Raw genomic sequence first — 20,489 nt, 5'->3', positions numbered from 1 at the left:
TCGCCCGGTAAAACGCTCGAAAATGGACCGAGGCGGCGTTAAAGATAGAGCCAGCAAAATAGAGGCCGAACGAGGAAATTTAACCTAGAGTCTTCGTAGATAGAGTGAAATCTCAATCGAGATAGGAGTATATACATACACATAGAGATACTGGGTGAGAAATATGCGGCGATACGAATCCAAATCCGGAGATAAAGATATGAAAATGGAGAGAGTAATCGATACGCCTGAAAGATAGCTATAAAAATGTAGAGACGGAGATGAAAATATCGGGACGAGGAGAAAAGATATAGATCGAGTTCCGTATAAAAATACGAACGCTGATGGTTGTAGGAATAAAAATTTCCATGTAAGCAGAGACAGGAACGAATTAAACGAATCTATCGACGGAAGAGGAAGTAAAATGGATGCGAGGGATTTCGGCACGCAACGGCGAAAAAAGGCTGGATTTTCATTTGGTTGCGGCGTACTTTGACAAAAAGCGTCGACTCGCATTGGAATACATTGGCCGGTGTCGTTAAAATGGCCGCATTAATGAAGCGTCCTCCCAGCGGATAATAACGTGGCAAACGAGGATCCAGTCGCTTCCGGTCCGACACGGTTCCGCGAGGAAAATGAGGGCAGCTCGCGAAACAAAACTCGCAAACGCGGCGGACAGAGGGAATGAAAATCGGTGCGGGCCGATGAAAGAGGAAGAGCCGATGAAAATCGGTACACCGAAAGCTGGCAAATGATTTTTCCGGCCAGACAGGCCGATTAATACGCGATACACACGCCCTGGAACAGAGCTACGGGATTTCTCTTTTTCCCTTGTTCCCGTATTTCCGTCCTTTCATTCGCGGACTAATGGAAACTTTGCATAGCGCGTGGAAAAATTCGGCCGTGTGAAAAGCCCAGGGAAAAGGTAACAGGGAACAGAGGAAAAAGAGAGTGTAACGCGCGTGTTCCCCGTTGCGCGTCGAAAAATATCGTTCGGTGCCTTCGAACAACCTGGCAAGTCGACTAACGTTTCGCACCGACATTATTTTCGTTAACATTCGCGATTCCGTCTAATTTTTTAATTAGCCTCAATCACCGCGCTTTCTTATCGATACTGTACTACGGTGAAATTACGTTACGAAAGTATAATAACTGGCAGCGAGTATCTGGAGAATTTTTCCGAGTATCGGCTCCGGAATCGATTCAAGAATTAAAGGTCTAACGAGGGAACTCGTTGGTCGAAGAATATTTCTTCTTCGTCTCGCGAACCAAGAAATTCGTCGGTAAATATTCGAAACTCGAATACAAACAGATCGTTAAAAAGGAAAAGATGCCGGATAGTTAGGTACTTTTACCGTGGAGAACTTCTCTTATTTACTCGCGTTGCATTTCCGTTGATAACGATGAATGTTCCCGCGAATATCTGGCTTTCTATTTTTTCGTCTGACTGCTCCGCTACAAACTTCTCGCTGCTCTATCGATTAGCTAAATTTCGAGAAAGCTTATTTCCTTACATTTTGATTCTCCTTTTCGAATTTCTCGATAAAATCTATGGAAAGAAATACAGGCAACGTTCGTATTTTTTTCGTAGGAAAACTTTGCAGCCACGTTTTCGTTCTTTATTTCGGCCCGACTGGAGCCCTAAGGCTGGTAATTTATTTCGCCGGTTAAGTTGAATCGTCTGAAACGGAAATTTCATAAGTCGCATTCCACGGTCGGCATACGAATGCCGAGTTCTCTCGTCGGATTAATAATAAACGTCCACTAGATTTCCTCTTCTCTCTTTTTTTTGACTTTCGTGCACGCTGCTAAAAAGTCGTTTCAATCCCCGATGAACTACCATCGTAATCTCCTGAATCTGCGACGGGGATGTTTAATCTCTTAACGCGAGCGTACTTTTCCGAATGCCCGAACAAAACTACGATACAATACGAATTCTCTTTTCGGTTCGTTTTTGATTAAAGCGTAACGTCGTTATAAGCTTTTAAAACTGCTAATTACCTTCCGAGTACCGAGTAGTTTTCGCTCGGTTTAGCAGCCACTATTCGCCCTACAAAATAAATATAAACCCAAACGAAAGGAACAGAAGAGAAAATTGTTGAAAATGCTAATTTACACACGGCATACCGTGAACCGAGAGAAACGCAACGTATTTACTTGGAGGTAAACCTACAGACACGGTGAACCCGTCGGAAGCGCATTAATTAACGCTTTAATCACGGCCAGAAGCGAGCGAGAGGTCAGGAAAGTTTTGTTTCTCGTACGGATGGGACGCGAAATCGGTGCGACAGCTTTCACCGAAGAGGAGAACGTTTCTTTCGAGGGATAAACGAGAAGAAAAGAACGAAACGAAATACGGTACATTAAACTCGACCATCGTTATGCACGGATGTTGACAACGAGTGTGAAAATTCTTGCATTTCTTATTCGCGGTGTTTTTTTGTTCTTAGGAAAAACGCGCGATGTCTAGGGTGTATCGTCGAGTACATATCGTCGAAGAAATTACTTTTCTAGTGACTCGAAACTTTCCGGACGGATAAAGTTCCCAACGGAAGCTCTCCCGACTTCTTTCCCGAATCCCGGTTTCCTTATCCTCCTCTTTCCCGTTTCTTGTATTTCCTTTTTTTCTTCTCTTGTTTCTCGTTTCTTTTCCACGCCACTGTTGCTTCTACCGGCTCCTCTATTCGGTGGGACTTTATTTCGTTCGTCGTCTTAACTCTTTCTCTTTCCCGATTTTCTAAAGAGCTACTCTGTAAATTCGTAACGTACGATAAAAGTTGTCCGTAAACCGTTCTCTATGGTCACGAAAATTGGAAACTATTGTACCGAGAAGCGCGGTATACTTCCATGCGGGGAACCGGTGTTACGGGAGACTCGACCGCTCGTCGATTACTTCCAATTTCGCGTTCCAAGTATGCCGTGAGCACTCGGAGATCTACGAGTAGCTTCCTTGTTTTCGAGCAAATTTTTCTAGCCGTTCGTAACTCGTAATCGAGAGGTCGGTACCGCGAAGTGAAAAATCCGCCACCTTGTATATTCGCCGCGATTACCATGCCGTCGCTACTGACGCGAACGAATCCGTTGGCAACTAGTTTCGATTCCTGTCGGGATATTGCTGTTGAAAATTTTACGAATACGCGATGCTTCTCCGCTGTAAACCGAGTCCCATGGTTATACCGAGTTTCCTGCAATCAAACTTGCTTTTTCTTCTGTTTTCGCAGCTTCGTCGGAAATCTCGAGAACCCGACGAAACCGGAGCGCTCCGAGAAAAGCTTTACGCTTCCGGCGCGCTAACGAATATTGATCACGCTTTTTACCGATCTGATTTCGCGGCGACCAACGCTGGAAAAGGTTACAGTGTTTTCTCGTGAACGAGTATAGCGTGCTCAGAAACGTGCCATTACCGTTGCGGTATCTCGTTACCTTTTCCTATCGTTCGGAATTCTGTCGCGAGTAATTTCTTCGAGACCGCGTTTATTTTAGCCGATGAAAATTAGCACGGAAACATCCAGGTCGATCGAGAAAATCGAGAGATTTTTATTCGTTTCGTAGGAAAATGGCAGACACGACGTTAAGATAAAGACTCGAGGCAATTTAGCTCGTTCGCCTGTTTCGACTGAAAATACCGAAGAGCACTCTCGAGGTATCGCTCGAATCAGAGATTTATAGCGGACAATTGTCGATGGCAGCTACGTGACACACATTCGGTGCTGCGTAAGTCTAGCTAGAAGGGTGTGCGAAGGGTGTGGCGACGGGTGGCACAAACCACGGGGCAATTCAGCGTTTATGGCCGCCACGGGCTTTCGAGTCTAATTATCGCGCGCCACCGAAAGCTTTTACAACGAACCCGCCGATAGAAGCGAGCCCTGGCTGACTATCATTATTGAATTTGCAATTACGTTCATCCGGTTATGCTCCATTTTTCCCCTTCCGCCTTCCATTCGCTTTGCCTTAATATCTCTAATTTTACCTTCTATAAATCGATGAGACAAAGTGTTACGCCCGTTAGAAAGTTACGATGATTCGTTCGAAACTCTTAGATTTTTCTGACAAGGAAAGTTAAAAGAACTCTGGCAGAATTGTATAAACCCGGGACAATCTAATAAGAATGACGGAACACCGTTTCTCCAACATTTTCTTTTATCCGATAAAAGACTGTAGAGCGCGCGACGCTGCCTATAAATGTCATCGAAACAACTTCGTATCGCGAGTGTCGAAGTTTAGCGTCGCGCGAGAACGTACTTTTAAGTCGTTGTAGAACGGAGAACGGCGGAAGCGCTTTCCATAACGAATTGTAAATAGGACAAGTATCGATCCCCCGGTTGCCGCGTGTACAGGTTAATCGACGAAGGAGAAAGGGTCAAAGAAGAAGTACGAGCTTCAGCGGTATCGAACGAGAAAACAAAGGAGGTCGTGTCCTTGCCTGGCTCTAACATTCCTTAACGAGTTCGGTCAACACTTGCTCGGAATCCAACTTCTGCCTCTCGTCAAAGACTCTTCGGAGTCTTTCATCCTTCCGCGAATCAAACGTAATTACTTCGACTTCGTCTTTCCGCGTCTACAACTTATTTATTCCTCGCTGATTTTAGAGGAAATCGAACTTTCCGTGTAACTTTGATTCGACTTTGGGACCCGGCGCAATCTTATTAAGAAGCAACTTCCAGATCGATAGAAGCAATCTTCGCTGTTACGCTTTCTATGTATCATCTCCGGTATATCGTATTTTTCTACGAACACAACTTTGCCTCGTAGGTACTTCGAAAAGAAGGAAAGTTGCAGCCCTTTTGTCCCGTCGATCAAAAACTCTGGCAATATGCGGAACGTCGCATCTGGTTAATCCAATAACCTTATCGACGCGATCGTGGGTCGTTATAAAATAAACGTCGTGCGCGCACCGTAATGGAAGTAGCACAGTAGTTTCATATTCCTACATTCTCGCGTCTCTTCGTATTCGCGCTGCTGTATTTCTGTATTTTTACATTTAAAGCCCAGAAAGAATCCCTGTTATTTTTCCGATCGATCGACGTTCGCCAAGAGTTTGCAAAGTTTCGAATTTTTACGACGTTCTTTCGGCCATTCGACGTCGTTAAAAAATAGGCCAAGTTTCGAATTTATCTCGACTATTTTTCACCGGTTCCCCATGGATCGGATTAAACCGGCGAGGAACAGAACAAACGCGATAAAGATGAAAATCCAACGGCGAAGAGGCCAGCAGGATCTTTCGTTGCTGATAAATTTTCACGAACGTTTCGGTTGGTGCTAAGCCAACAGTCTATTTATACGAAACTCTGTTCGTTGCTTGCTTTTTCCCGCTGATTTATCGACCGGTCGCGTTACACGGTCCCACGAGCTTTCCAACGAGTTACACGGTGTCGATATACCGCGTGAACTTTCAACAAAGACATTCGAAGAGGAGACGATGTCCATGATTTTTCCGCTACGAGTCCGGAGAAAAAACTTTGCCGAGTTAAGAAACGTAACCGACAACCCACTCGTAGCAACTTCATCCGAATCGATGAGACGAGAGTTTCGTCGAGACAAAACTTGTTTCCCTGTTACCTGTTTCACGGAACTACGGTTGTAACAATTTCTCGGTTGGCAACTTTTATGATTTCTTATCTTGTCTACACGATTCTTTAACATCGAAGTTAGAAGACCCTCCTCCGGAAGTATTGCGATGAATTACATCGTAAAACTCGAAAAGAAGATTATTCTAAGGAATTAGTTTCGGGAGCTCTTACGGTCGACGACGTAAAATTACCCTGCAAAATTCGTAAAATTCGTTGCGGTGCATCGAAGAGAAATAAGACTCCTGCTTCGAGGGTAATAAAAGTTACGTTAGGAGTATTATATGTATAAATGTATCGGTATCGAGGAAAGAAATAGCATCAGAAGATCAATCGAATCCAAGAGGCGAGTATCGGTGGAGTTCAATACCGATCACAAAGTGAAAGAAATTCGCGAAACGGTCAGAAACGGGGATAGCGAAGCTGTATTCCCGAAGCTACGACCACTGGTTGAATGTTGTTCTCGCGGGGCAATGTTTGCTCGCTCGAATGCGGTCACGGAAACCGCAGGAAGAAGAAGGAATCGTGGCAGAAAAAAGGAAAAGGAAAACGTACGGGGTATAAGACGCGCGTGATCAGAATTATTTTATCCTTTCGCCGTTTCTTTCTATTTCGTATCTCCGAACCGATTTTCTCCTTCGAATCTGTATCTATCTAATCGTCCTTCGATAAAACATTCCGAGTTAAGCTCTTTAGACTCTTAAATCAGGGTCATTTCGCTAAGCACCGAATTAAACCGACGTAATAAATCGGTTCGAACCACTCCGAATTCGGTTGCTCGCGAGTTCCTTCTTTTTCGAACGAAGCGATCGAGACGAGATCTTGTTCGGCGATTTTTTCGAGAGACCAGAAAGAATTCGGATCTCCTCGCAGGAAACTCTAGCGAAATGATTCATTCTCTCGAACGGTCGACGGCTTTGCGGTGAAATTTATGAGGGCCAATGGTAGCGGATTTCTGTAACGAGGAGGTTACAGCGATGTTCGCGGCCTCGTAAATTCGACCGCAACTCGAACCCGCTGGCCAAACGAGAAATAAAGATTGCGCGGAAGAAACCGTCGACTGGATGCGAGCTCTTTTTTACGCTTCGACGAGGTCCACAGAATTATTTCGGAAGAATTTTCTCTTTCCTTTCGACTTTTCATTAGCTGAGTGCGCGAATCTACGGCTTTGCAGCAAATCCTCGCAAAAAGTCACGAAATTCGGACCTCTTCCGCGACCTCTTTCAGTTCGTTTCGAACGATAATTCTGTAGATTTCAACCTCTAAGCATTACAGAAAAAGAGAGAAACGTAGCGAAAAAGGAACAGTTTATTTCCCAAAGTGAACGCCCCTTTTCTTAATTATCGGAAAGCGTTCGATCTTTCAGCATGCCGTGATAATACGCTAAACACGTAACAAATATTTTATTGTACGCTTTTCATCGATAACTGATACAACCCTACCGTGATCGCTACACGCTAACCTTCCGTTCAATACACGAACAAAGAGAAAGAGATTACATCTTGTCACAAATCCCAGCGATCGAACCGACTAACGAAACAAAATGTCTCGATGCATCGAGAGATCTCCCCGATTAGGTTAGTGACCATGCAAAATGTGACCACGAACAAGATCCTCGAACCTGAACCAGGTTGATTCCAGTTAGGTTGGACTGGTCTCCTAGTGAAATGGACAGAGATCGGCGAGGATTACAGGGAGGAAGGTCGCATCGGCGCTAAAAGCTAATGGAGCAGGATCCTTTGAAGGCAGCTTAGTCGACCATCTCGATAGACATTCTTGCAGAGGGACAGAAATCGAGAAACGCCGTTGCCAACAACGGGAAATAAATTATTCCTAGGTAAATTTGATATATAAAATTCTATTTCGTATTAACGGAGTCGTACTATACGTTCCTGGCTGCGAATGACTACCCTGTACGTTCCCGCTTCGATCCGTCGCAAAAGGCCGTCGCTGCGCCTTTGTCGGAGTTTCACGATTATTCAGAAGTTACTCGGTCCTTACACGCAAAGTCTTGCGGCACAACGAAAGCCATTGCTGTCGTTTCGTCCTAGCCAAAGCTTTATAGCGTCTCGTAGCCGAGGAAAATGTTGTTGCAAGATATTACAATGCCGCGCCTTCGCGTAACTTCCAGTTAACTCGTAGTTTAGTCGAGCTGTAACTTGACGGAACAGAGGGAACCGTCTCCGTTCGTCGTCACGTAACATCGAACGGAATCCTTTGGAAACGTATGTACGTACATTGTGCGAAACGGCTCGGGAATTGCGAAGCGAGGGAAACGACCGTGTATCCATCGTAATATCCTGAACTGGGTGTTGCCGATTGACCGGTACATCCCGTCAACCAATCTCCGCAACGATCGTTCGAAAATTTCAACGGACGAATCTGCTGTTACAGATTGCGACAATGACAGCAATTCCCACCGGTGTAAATTGTAAAGGGAAGCGTGAAGAGGATCGCAAGTGGTAAAAATTGAAACTCGACTCGATATAGATGCAAATCGTTAACGCGTTACTCCGGAGGGAAAACGTAATTCGATAAAATTAGATTTCGCATTAAAGGAGGACGCGTGAACGGCTCGGTTAGATTCTTCCAAAGGGATGAAACGAATCGCTTTGTTCGTCTGTTCGACCCTTTTACGCTTTCCTCGCGTTCTCCTTCTGTTCACGCTTGCCAGAGCGAAATCACAGGAAACGGCACTACACTTGTCGAAGACAAATGATCTTTGACAATTTCTCGATCTTCCTCGGTTTAAAAACCGAGATTAACGACGGTACAGAAACCGTTAACGTCGACTATCCCTTTAAAACGATCCTCTCGTGCAATATTTAAGAAACTCGGTCTAAATTTTGATAGCAATTTTTTACAGATTACTTTCGGTGGTTACTTTTTCGTAGTTTCGTAAATTCGCGACAGCCACCGCGTTGAACGAGAAAATGGAATAGAAAACAACCGGCCAAGGCGGTCTTTGTTTCATGACGTTGCCTTGGCCAAATGTCAAATTCAAGTGGTCGCAAGAGGTGGGTTGAACGAGACAGAAACCGGAAGACGGGGATAATAAAAGCCTGCGAAGGAAGCGAGTAGGATAAGGAGAGAATAAATGAGGCGCGCGGAAGCGAGACAAAGACAAACGGTTCCAAGGACTACGCGTCGTCGACACGCTCGACTTTAGGAGAGGTCGAGAGATCGATATGCGGCTCGAGCGGTAAATACAAGGCTCCTTAGGAAAGCCGGCCAAACGACTGTTTTTCTTCGCTGACCCGCTTTCTTCTTTCTATCCCACGCGCTACAATTTCAACGAAATTGGATCAAAGCTTTTACGCGTTCATAATAATCGTCGACGTATCGAATAATTCAATTTCTTAAACGAAAAGAGCCAGCACAGGAAGCGATAAATTTCGTCGATATCGAGATATCGCGAGTATCGTTTTCTAACATGAATTAATTTCTAACTATCGAGGTTAACGCCCTTATAGCGCCGTCCCTGAACCACGTATCGCAACATAAATTATCGTATCGAGTCCGTTGCTGGAATATTCCTTTCGAAATAGTTTAAAGCATTGCTATTAATTACTCGGTCTTCGAACGAATTGCAGATAAAGTCCTGTTAACGTAAAAATAAATTGAAGAAGTATCGAGTCTTGTAAGGTCACCCAGTACATCGCATAACTGGTTATCCAAGAACCCATAAGAATGCCAGTTCAAAGATTACGGAGCTGGTTCTACTTAAGTAGTAGAGGTTCGTATCGTGTCAGACAATAATCGGAGCAGCGAGCACTCGATCGATCGATCGACCTTTCCGCTGGTCTCGACCACTCCCGAATCGAACGGGATTACAATCATGGTGGTAATAAAAGTAGGTAGAAACTCGGGAAGGGTTAAAAGTTGGAAAAATTCATGTAACTCGTCGAAATCACGCTTCCGACGAAACAAAGGACGTTCGAATTTTATCGGAGATCAATCAATGTTTTTCCTCGGTATCATAAATTCGCCGGTGCATTTCACGCGTTCTCTTCGATCATCGGCTCCGTTAACTCGCGACTCGACAGCTTTTATTCTTGCGTTCGGCGATGGAAGCTCTGTTCGTGCGCGTTTCTATTGTCCCCGTGAAACGATGCACTTGCATTTATTCGCGGCCCAGTGAACTCGTTCCGCGCGTACATACGTGCATTAAAATCCGTTTTCATCAACTGTGCGAGCGCAATTGACGATTAACCGAGCGACGTTCAACGTACATATTATAATAGCGACATTAAATTTGTCCATAAAAAAGTATTTTAAAAAATAACATGGAAACACGTCGGAACTGGAATTTCTACACAAAGGATCCTGCATTTATCGCGGTTTAGGGAAATTATTCGATGCTACAAAATCATTTTCAGGCACCCTTTGAACCCTCGTCGGGCCAATTCCATCGGCAGTGACTTATTATAGCTCGCTCTGTAAATAATTCCGATTGCAGAAATACACCGTGATTTTCACGCACGATTAATAAATCTTCTAGGTAGAATGCATTTGCTAGAACGTTTGAACCGTATTTCGAAGCAACGCGGAAACCGCCCCCTGTTCGTAAACCGTGAAAACTCTCCGACCTCGGCTGCTTGTACGGCGGTAGCCTATAGAATTAGCTGGTCTTTTGACGCGGCAAAGCGAATGCTGCAACTTTCCGAAAGCCTATTTTCCACGGCCTCCCTTTTTTCAATTACCTCGCGCGTTTCTATATCGCTTTGTACCCGGTCTTCTCCGAATTTAAATAATTATCTTCTGATCCAATTTGCGTTTCAAACGACGAATTCCTTCGCGTATTAATCCGTGTCTACCGCGTGGACTATATTACTGCAAACTGCAAGTGCAGCAATATAGTAGATATGCAGATATTTCATCGTACCTTTATAAAATTTCCTGTTTCTGTGAAATCTATGAACTTTTATTAAACGCGTCGAACAATGCGTTAGTTCGATGCATATGCACAAAGGGAAATAACATCGTTCGAAAATATTATGTTCGTGAATATGTGACAATATCGTGACAACCCAACGGCAAAAATTTGTTATGACCGTCGATCGATATGAAAAAATGTGTTATTTGTCGGAGAAAATGACGGGATCACGAAAGAAGGACAGGAGAATCTTTCTCGAATGACACTCGGTGATTTATCTAGCAGGAAATTCGTTCCAATCATGTCGATCTCCGACGTTCCACTTCTTATCGCAGGTTTTCCCTTCGGATCTTTTTCATTTCGGTTCGTCGACGCGGATATAGTAGATACGCCGCTACTCACGAGTCTCCAGACATTTATTATTTTTCCCTCCGGCTTGAGAAAGACGTAGGGAATCGTCGAAATTTATTAAACAAATTTTACTCGCCAATTTTTGTAGTCGCCGAACGAACGGAAGAGCCGACGAATAATGTAACTTTCAAAATAAATAACTACGATATCAAAATATGTACGATAACGAACGTGATTTATTCCGAGACGTCGTCGTTTGTTGCGCGATGACGATATCGATGGATAGAAGATAAGAAGAGGAAATTCGTTCGAAGCGATATCGAGGCTAAGTCTGTTGGCTCTGAGAAGAAGGCTCCGAAAAGCAAGAAAAACTTTTCACGATATTTCCTTGCCACGTGCTACGTCGCATACGTTAAACATTCTTTTTCTCTTTCTCTCGTTCCTCGCGCGAACAACTTTCCGAGAGACTAACTTCCAGTTTCACTCGAAAGCTTGACTTTCTACTACTGCGAGCAACGCGGTCAAGAAACCGGAAGTGTACCGATAATCGAACCTAGACGCGTTTCGATAGAATCTTTCGACACAGAATCTGCCAAGTTCGCGATTAAGTTTCTTCGCTTTTTTACGAGTTATCTGTCGGGAAACGCTCCTTCCTGTTATTTCTCTAGTCCGCCCACGCAAATTCTTTCTTCGTTTACGAATTTAATTATAACAGTAAACGTTCTACCGAGGGAAATTGTTATTAATTAATTTGCGCTCGGTTCTTCCCCTTTTCTGGTCTTGTAGAACGCACGAAATTCATAATTAACCGCGTTGGTTCATTAAGCTCATCCACCTTCGATAAACGTACACCGTTTTCCCCTGTTCGCAGTAACTATCGTTAACGAACTATCATCCTATTCGATGAACCAGTCTGAAACTTTCCTAAAATTTCCACCGAAAATGTTCCAAAAAATACGCTCAAAGTATTTCATCGATTTTAATTCGAGAGCGTATTGGATCCACTTGAAAATATTACGACGTAGCGGCGAATCACGTGGATAGAATCGAAACGTATCGGAACGAAGGGAAAAAGTTTGAAGAAAATTAGAAGCTCATAGCTCCGGAAACTGTTTCTTCGTGAATTATCGAGCAGGAAGGATTAAACGTCCGAAGAGGGTAAATTTATCGACGCAGCCCGCCAAGAATAACTTGAACGAGTTCTCTTGATTCACTCTCATTTCTCTGGTCCGTTGATGCGAATTTATCGCGTTACACGCCTCACAGCTTTTACTAGCCTCCGGGTACAAATTTCCCAAAAAGAATTTTTCCCTTCGATACTTTTCACCGACATAATTCGATAGAAATTACCGTCCATTGATCCGTTAAACCGGCAGCGCTTTTACGGGAAGATTTTTCCATCGACTGTAACAATTACGCTTCAATCTGGAGAGCACGAGTATGAATGAATTTTCAGTTTCTTTCAGCGAAAACCGAAAACCGTTTCGATCGACGAGCGAAGCGAAATAAAGCCGAAGCACGATGAAAAGTTAACGCGTGTTTTCCTCTCTTTCGTCGGAGAAGAAAAAAATTCGACTCGACGTGCTTTTTCGCGGGTTATCGCGAGATCGAAAGCCGTCTTTGAATAGGAAAGAAGCTGGATTCCGCAACGGGGGTTGGTTTTAATCTCTTAGAGGAAAGCGGTTTCTGTCTCGAATAGGAAATCCCAAGCGTAGCCGGTATTCCACGAATACCGAGCTCCGTTCCGAAGAAATAAACCTGGAAATGAAATTAGATTTGCAAAGTAGCGCGTCGAAGCGCAACGAGAGACTGCCTTTGGTCGACTGATCAGCGAAAAAAATTCGATTAATTCGTCCTCTCGTTCGTTCTTTCCGTTTCCTCCTCGCTATTCCCACGACCACGATTAATTCTTTCGCGAGGAGTCGATTCGTTTCGCGAGCATCTCCGGGATACGTTCGAATCGCGAGCAGCGTCTGCTCCGATAATTATTCTCCAAGAATCCTTGGACCGTACCCGAACGCTCCACGATAATCACCTAATTTACCGGTATAATCGAGAGAGAAACCTTAGAAAGGTCGTTGTTCTTAATTGTCTGGAGAATATCGAACTCTCTCTTGAATCTCTGCTCGAGATTCAGCTATCCGATTGGAATGCTAACGAATTCCTACCAGATCCGTCGAGTACAGTTTCCGCGGAAACTTTGATTCGTTTCAACGTCCGGTCTGGGTTAATTGCATCAATTTAATTCCTGCTTTGCCTTTGCTCTTTGTTATATACCTCTACCATATATTTAACAGATATTCCAATAAACCTTTCGTTCCTTCCTAAACTTCTGGCATTAAGAAGCTTATGCCATTTACAATTGTTTTATCGTTTATATCGCCTTACGGTATCGACAAAGTGAAAAATATTCAAAGATTTATTTCCTAACCAAGGTCTATTAGGCAGGTACCTTAAACTGACGATTGCATAGAAATTTATCTGTCGCCAAGATATCGGTACCGAGGAAGGAATTAATTCTCGAGGATCATGATTTCGTTTCTCAGCTTCTTAGCATTTTTACTTGGCGAGTATTCGAGCAACGTACACAGACGAACCGCAATATCCATTTCACGATGCCATGACGGTCTGTAGGTTTTCGTGAAACGATATCCAAGACCGTGAACGGTTGGGGAATCCGATACCGAGCTTCGTAACATTTTCCAGCACCGCATGTCGGCGTTTTCCGACCGCGCATCGGCCGATTCTTTCTTCCTGGTGTTTCAGCCGAGCGAAACTGTCCCATTGTACCTTGCTCTGAAAAGCTTCTATGAAAATTACGTAATTTTCTACTGGCTGCTATCCGCGTCGCTTCACAGTCTTTCTTTTTAATCTTCCGCGGATATTTAATCCTCGAAATCGGTACGTACATCGCTCCACGGCGCAGGATATGATTAACGCGTTCTCGATATCTGATAGGAAATTCATTCGTCATAAATCGTTTTAATTCCCCCGATTTCTTCCGTACAGCACACGCGTAACAACGCGAGAACAATCCTGCTGGAGGTTCGAAAACGATCATTCAAAACGTCGAAAACGCGAACTTAATATATATCTCGAGCTAGCGGTGTTGCAATGTCTTTGCGGTACTTCGTAGCAGAAAATTATTATCGCGGAAAGAAAATTTAATTTACCGCCGTGGAAGCTCGGCAAACTGAAATCCTTCTGAAATAACAACAGACCAAGGTGTAATTTCTCAGGAGGAAGTAAATCGAAAGCTCTCCCGCGTTTCAATCAAGAAACGTTCTTTCGTGATTCTTTGGTTTTCGGAATTTAAATAGGTAGACTCGCGTTATATTACCGGTAAAAGCGGAAACCTCTTTGAATCCCGACAACGCTTGTATCGGCTAAACGCGTGGGAACGCAATACGCTGCGGCACAACGCGTTACGACAACAATGTACAAAATGCAACGCATGGGAATACAACGCGTGACGATATCACCGTGTTACCATAACTATTCGGACGATTTGTCATCAAATTTTACGCCGTCATTATTTCGACGTTATGCGACACAAACCAGATATAATAAAATCTTGCTTTTATCACCGTGACGCGTGTGTCTTTTGCTCGAGTACGGACAAAGGGAAATTGAAATACGTCAGGTCACAGCAAATGCAGGCATATGTGTTTACGCGTATACAATAGGTAGTCGCTCATTAACCTAGGTGAAGTAGATCGCTACCAAATCGATACGGGTTCACTGTTATCCGCTTAATGTACACAAATTTCCTGATCCCCTCAGCTGGTCTGTTCATCAAAGCGAAACTCTTGTTTTCCAAGTATTTCCTGACTGGCTCTCAAATATAATTGTTTCGACAACCGATATAAATGATAATCGAGGACAAGCAACGCAGCAATATTGGCTGTCGCGGAAATTTGTAGCTCCCGCGAATATCCCTCGGAGCGGGTCGTTTCCGATATTAATTAAGATTCGTATTAAGGCTGTCTCGACGCGTCGGATATTGCTTCCTTAATACACATTCTAGATATCTTTGCGCGATTCGCTCATACCTCTCTTTACAAGTGATTGCCGCTGGCTACCTTCCGTATTGTTTTAAGGAATATCGTGATACTTGAGAACCAACGAAGATACCTCCGTCATAGAAGAAAATCTGTTCAGAGACACGGTAGCGCAATTATCGTTTCGATGGAGTATATTAGAATGCGGATGAAGGTGATTAAGCGGCATTTAGAAGTACAAACGGAATTCGCGTGCAGCGGTATGGAGCGAGGTTAGTTTGTTATCGGATAGTAGTTGATTGGCTAATGAAGCGCAATCGGGCAATTGATCCCTCTTAATCCGATTATCGAGTCGCTAGACGATTTTATTGGCGACGCCAGGTTATCGGAGGTACCGAGGGGCAAAAATCGCATGATCGGTCGACGATTCTCGCTTCTTGCTCCGGTTCTTTGAAAACAAATCGATCGTGGAGAGGAAAGCTGGATCGTTCATCGCCGCTAGTACGATTGCGTGTCCGCCTGGCCATCGCGTCGCCTGCCGTGCAAATATTTGCAAACGCGTCGAATTGAAAACCATTCTTCTGTATTTTACTCTACTCTCGTGTTTTCTCGTGATTCCCCGTGTTTCGCGATGTACGCCACTCGCTCTGTTGTTTCTTGTCGCGAATCGAATCGATGTTCGCGTTTCTTTATTTCATTTATCCATATTCTTCGCCAGAATATATTGTTCGTACGCTTGTAAAAACACGGATATACAAACAACGATAATTTACACTATCAAATGGTTCGAGTGTGCTGCAAAAAATTCTCCGCAAATCGGTTATTTAACCTGCAATGAAAATCTACAATTCGCTGATTTTCAACATGCCACTTATAAAAACTGATTTTCACGCGAACCATTTGTGAATGTACATTCGACGTTCAAACAGCGTACTGCGAAAGATTTAAGAAAAAGAGTACAAGTGTAACGTATTTTTCCGGATAACTGATAACCCGTTTGAGAATTCTTGTTCGTTTTGTATCCGGCAGCGACAAAACACAACTATTCAAAAAATTTTCCGCAACTATTTTTGTTGATACTCGACAGACGTTTTACGATTTTGCGGATCATTCGTTTTCGGGAAACCGTGCGGAAAACGAACGATCGAGCGAGCGAGAAACATTTTGCAGCGTTTTGTTTTTTCATGATTCCGGGGGTGAACGTGGAATTTGCGGTTTGATAAACGCAAGGCTACCATGACGGTACGTTGGACCAGGAACTTCCTCTTTCCGACCATAGTCGAACGATTTGCTATACTCGAAACGTGCTCCAAACCACGTTCACTTTTTGGTTCACCGTTTGCGGTTTCCTTTACCTTTCGGTGCCAGATCCAAATTGACCCATCGGAATCGAAGCTCTTCTTTTTTTTTCGTCGGACACGCATTCGTTTTGCTCGACTCCACGCTGTGTAACGCCACCCGTACCGTAAGGTACATGTTCTAACTCTCAAACGTTGTAATTTAACGCGTCGTAGTTTCATAATTCGAATTAATTTGTCTGAATTCCACGAATCGTCGATTCTACTCGCGCTCGACTACAGGTACCGTAATACCACGCCTCGTGATTCTACGCGTTCTAACTCCAAGCGTCGCGACCCCACGCACCGTAACTCGACGCGTCGTAAATTCGGAAGCTTACGTATGTGACAAAAACTTGGAGAAAATGCAAAGCGAAGAGATACGAGTTTAGTTGACCCAATTTGTTGACCCGCGAACGACCGCCTCGTCGTAGGGTTCGCCACTTTTATCCGTTTCGGTGCAAAGTAACGAAAAGCTGTTTGCTGCTACAAACGGGACAACAGACCCTCCGGTTCTCTAGGAACACTTTAACCGTAATCCCCTTTGAAACGACAGCCAACGGAACACGCTAGGTTTTAAGGGTGCAATGTTGACTTAAAAAATGCAAATTTATTCTTTTCGTCGGAGGACAATGGAGAATATTTTCGGGTCAAACGGGTATCCGGATAATCCTGCTTCGCCGTTGCTCACCGTTGCTAGTTTACAGCGTTAACGAAGGGTCCTCGGTGACACGAGAGACTGATAACGAGGTCGTTGTTCACGAAACTCTGACGATGTCCAAGTATCTCCTAAAAATACTGCTGTAAAAACGAGCTGTTTCCACTTTCTGTCTTAACCACGATTACTTCTACGATACGCGAATATATTGTTCGTACAGGATGTCGAAAAATAAATTCCGGAAGGAGAAAACATTGTCATCGGGTAGGAGAGAAAAGAGGCAAGACCGTAGAGGCAGAAGAAGGAAGGGTCGGAGACACGAGTGGTTTTCACCCTTAGACGTGTCAACTACGAGACCGCCCCGATAATTATCTAGAACGGGCGAGGGTTGAACAGCAAGTCGGTTCGTTAAATCCAACGTATGCGGCTGTAGAAGAGGAGGTCGACGTTGCACGTGCACCGTCGTCTCTCGTGGGTGTGTAGCCAAGTCGCAAGGAGAGCTCGCTACCCTCTTTGGCGAGCGAATTACGCGCCCCATGCAGGCCTCTTTATGTTTACGCAGAGGGCAGCCGCCGACAATGCGGGAAACCGAGCGGAAAGAGGACTCGCGCGTCACCAGTTTTCCCTCTTCGCTGCAAAAATACGCACCTGCCGAAAGTAACTCGCCGAAGACAAAAGTGTTTGTTCGCGAAATTGTTGTACCATCCGATATACGTGACACGACACGAGACTTTGTTTCGAGTCTCCTATGTACTTTCGTATTCCATTCAGTCGGCAAGTAAACATGTGACCAGTCGAATGCAACGTACCTACCCTGTTATGAATAGCTGGAAAACCGTAACGGCGTAATTATGCGTGGACGGGCAACGAGAGAACAAAACGCCTACGAATACGAGGAAAGTTACGTGCCGTACAACTTTTGATAGCACCGAGACCGCACAAATCATCGTTAAATATGGATTACGTTTGCTCGAGAGAACAATAATTCCTAACTGTACGGTTTAAAATGCATCCTACCAGCGTTTCCGTGGAACGTTTATTGCGGAACAATAACTTTTGTATCGCAGCCTCGAGTTTTTCATTCGCTCATCGAATGACAAGTTGGGAAAGCCGATTTAACAAACGAAAACAAAAAACATTTCTATTGTTGTCCGAATCAAGCGCTCGACGCGCTGATCCAGAAACATGTGACGTCACTCTACCCCGTTCAATCGGTAACAACGTCGAATCGCCAGTGGTTTCGGGAAGTTTGTAAACTTACCGCGTAAAATATCGATGTCAGGTTTTAATCCGAATCGAAACAAATAACATCAAGATCTATCAGACGACTTACCGGAGGCGACAGCCAAGGAGATCAGCAAACAAACGATCGAAGCGAAGAAAACACCGCGTTGATCCATACTTGCGTTGGTCGAGGATGCACCCCCTGGCACGCTCGAGCTCGTTCACTTCATTCTTCGCTGCGAAGTAAACTGTTTCGAACAGAGAGAAATATCCGTGCACACGTGAACGATAACGGGGAATACCGCGAACACTCGACGACAAAACTCGTTGACGCAATCGTAACGGCGTGACGGTCGAACGCGTACTGACAGTCTGACAGGTCTCCGTGGGTCTCGCGTGCTCCCACCACCTCTCACCCCCGCCTCGACCAATCGCCTTCTTCCTCCCTCTGTTTCTCTCTTTCCCTATAGCTTTCTCACCCTCCCGCCTATAGCGCGTTCTCTCCTTTCGGACCAGACGGACAAACTTATTTAAAGGGTTACGCCACCGAAAATGCCCCTGCAACTTTCGATGTTTCTTTCGATCGAGTAATAAAATAAATCAGAAAGTGTTTACGCGTTCCGACAAGATTGTCTTCCGATTATACGGAAATAAAATGGGGCCATTTTCTGCCACGAATCGAAGTAATTTCCATCAGGTTCGAGGAAGATGATCGTATTCGCGATCGTTCGAAACGAGGGATTGACAAAGAGATTCGTCGTGCTATAAATCGTTGAATTCCTCTGAAAGTCTACTACGATATTGATCGAGGATGAAATCGATAATTATCGGGCAATTTTGTCCTGAAAGAAATTTTTAAAATACGTATTTGAAAGGCTATTTATCGCGATATTACCTGAAACGAAATATTATTCTTTGAAGTAAAAATGACGCCCGTTTAAACTACCGTGATTTATCTCGTCACCGTCGACGGTACCATTTTCTAGCGTAATACAGAACGTTAAAAATTAAGAAGTAATTAACTGTAATTATTAACGGGTGAGTTTCGCGCTTCGAAATTACTGGCCGCTATTAAATTAAAGAAACTTTGTTCAACTAGCTCGTATCCGTGTTTCGTGGAATTTTATGAGCGGTACAGTTGGAACAAGAGTCGAAATTCATCCTATTACGACGCAGCCGACGATTTTATCCGAAAGACGTCTGAACCGATATAATCAAATCCCTTGCAAAATTTCATCGTTTATCGTATTCGATATCGTTATAGCGATATTTTTTTACCGTTACTTGAAGCTTTCTTTAATATTCTTTTCGCCGTGTCTCACGATTATTCGATTAATATCGTAACGACGGTGGCAACCTCAAAGCACTCAACGCGTTAAACGGTAATTTGTGGCGAGTAAAATATGCTTTTCAGTTGTGGCCTGGTTTTTATCGGGGTTACCGCGATAAAAAGAAAGAGGGAGAAGATGGAGGGAGGATAATAGCCCAGAAATTCCAATTCGACGTAGCATTTCTACGAAAACTTTGACCATAAATTGTAACCCAGGTACGAGAAGGAGATTCGACAAGAAACGGAAATCTGAACTAATATCGAAGTGACGGGTGGGCCCGTTATATTCAGAATGGTGCTACAGAAAAAACGAAATGAAAGAGCAGATTGATGGAGAGCGGCGAACAAGACAGACAGGTAGCTCATACGCCTGTAGGAAATAAAAGAACCGGGAAATCTTCTAGCGTAATATATTTCGTGGACGACAAAGGAAACAACATTGATTTATTGTTTCTACGAACGACACGGAGAAAGCCCCAAGATCGGAGAATACGAAATGGAATACACGCTCGCTCGACGAAAGATTTAACTGAAAATTAAAGAGAGCAAAACGAGTCTCCGGCTCTCGAATTTTGCGTTGTTTCTATATTATTTATATCGCGTGGCAACGTGTTGAATGTCGATACGTTTACGCAGTGAAAACGACACGTTCTGTGTCGATATGCAACATGCACTTTCAACTCGAAATGAACATTCGACACGCGTATCTGTCAAAAACGTTCGGTTGCAAGATGGAACGTTCGTCGATGCGTAATTGAAGATGCGCGCGGATAAATATAGCGGATGGCGAAACAATGTCAGGGGTGTAACAAAATCGGTGGCAACTATTATAATGCGGTCGCGATAATGGTCGAACAATGGACGACGAATTTCAATAAATTTTATTTGCGCGACACGCGACCGGAGTGGGACAGTTATGATACGATTATACAGCGATTAAAAGAGTATCAATCTTCGTGCGCGGAATTAATCGATTATCCGTTATTGTTGGATGCGAGCAAATTAATTTAATCCAACCGCGTGATTCGAATGAAAGATATTTGTAGTTGCCTTTGTCGAACTTTCGATCCTACGTTAACTAATTGCAACTTATCCGTTTTATTAAAACCCCTTGAATAATTACTTTGAAAAGTTTCGAAAAAAATTACGATACGACTACCGATGAG

At 43.9% G+C, this 20,489-nt stretch overlaps 1 protein-coding gene across 3 annotated transcripts in view; it reads right to left on the bottom strand.

Moving 5' to 3' along the window:
* LOC100876062 (uncharacterized) overlaps positions 1-18,368 on the bottom strand; it is a 91,341-nt gene extending 72,973 nt beyond the window's left edge. For all 3 annotated transcript variants that reach the window (XM_076536722.1, XM_012294689.2, XM_076536724.1), the window contains exon 1: positions 18,103-18,368. In XM_076536722.1, the coding sequence (XP_076392837.1) occupies positions 18,103-18,169 (67 nt within the window). In that variant the 5' untranslated portion in view covers positions 18,170-18,368. The remainder of the gene's footprint in view (positions 1-18,102) is intronic.
* Between the last annotated feature and the right edge of the window lie 2,121 nt (positions 18,369-20,489).

This window comes from Megachile rotundata, chromosome 10 (assembly GCF_050947335.1).
Source record: "Megachile rotundata isolate GNS110a chromosome 10, iyMegRotu1, whole genome shotgun sequence".
NCBI lineage: Eukaryota > Metazoa > Arthropoda > Insecta > Hymenoptera > Megachilidae > Megachile > Megachile rotundata.
This window is presented reverse-complemented; position numbering and strand designations above follow the sequence as displayed.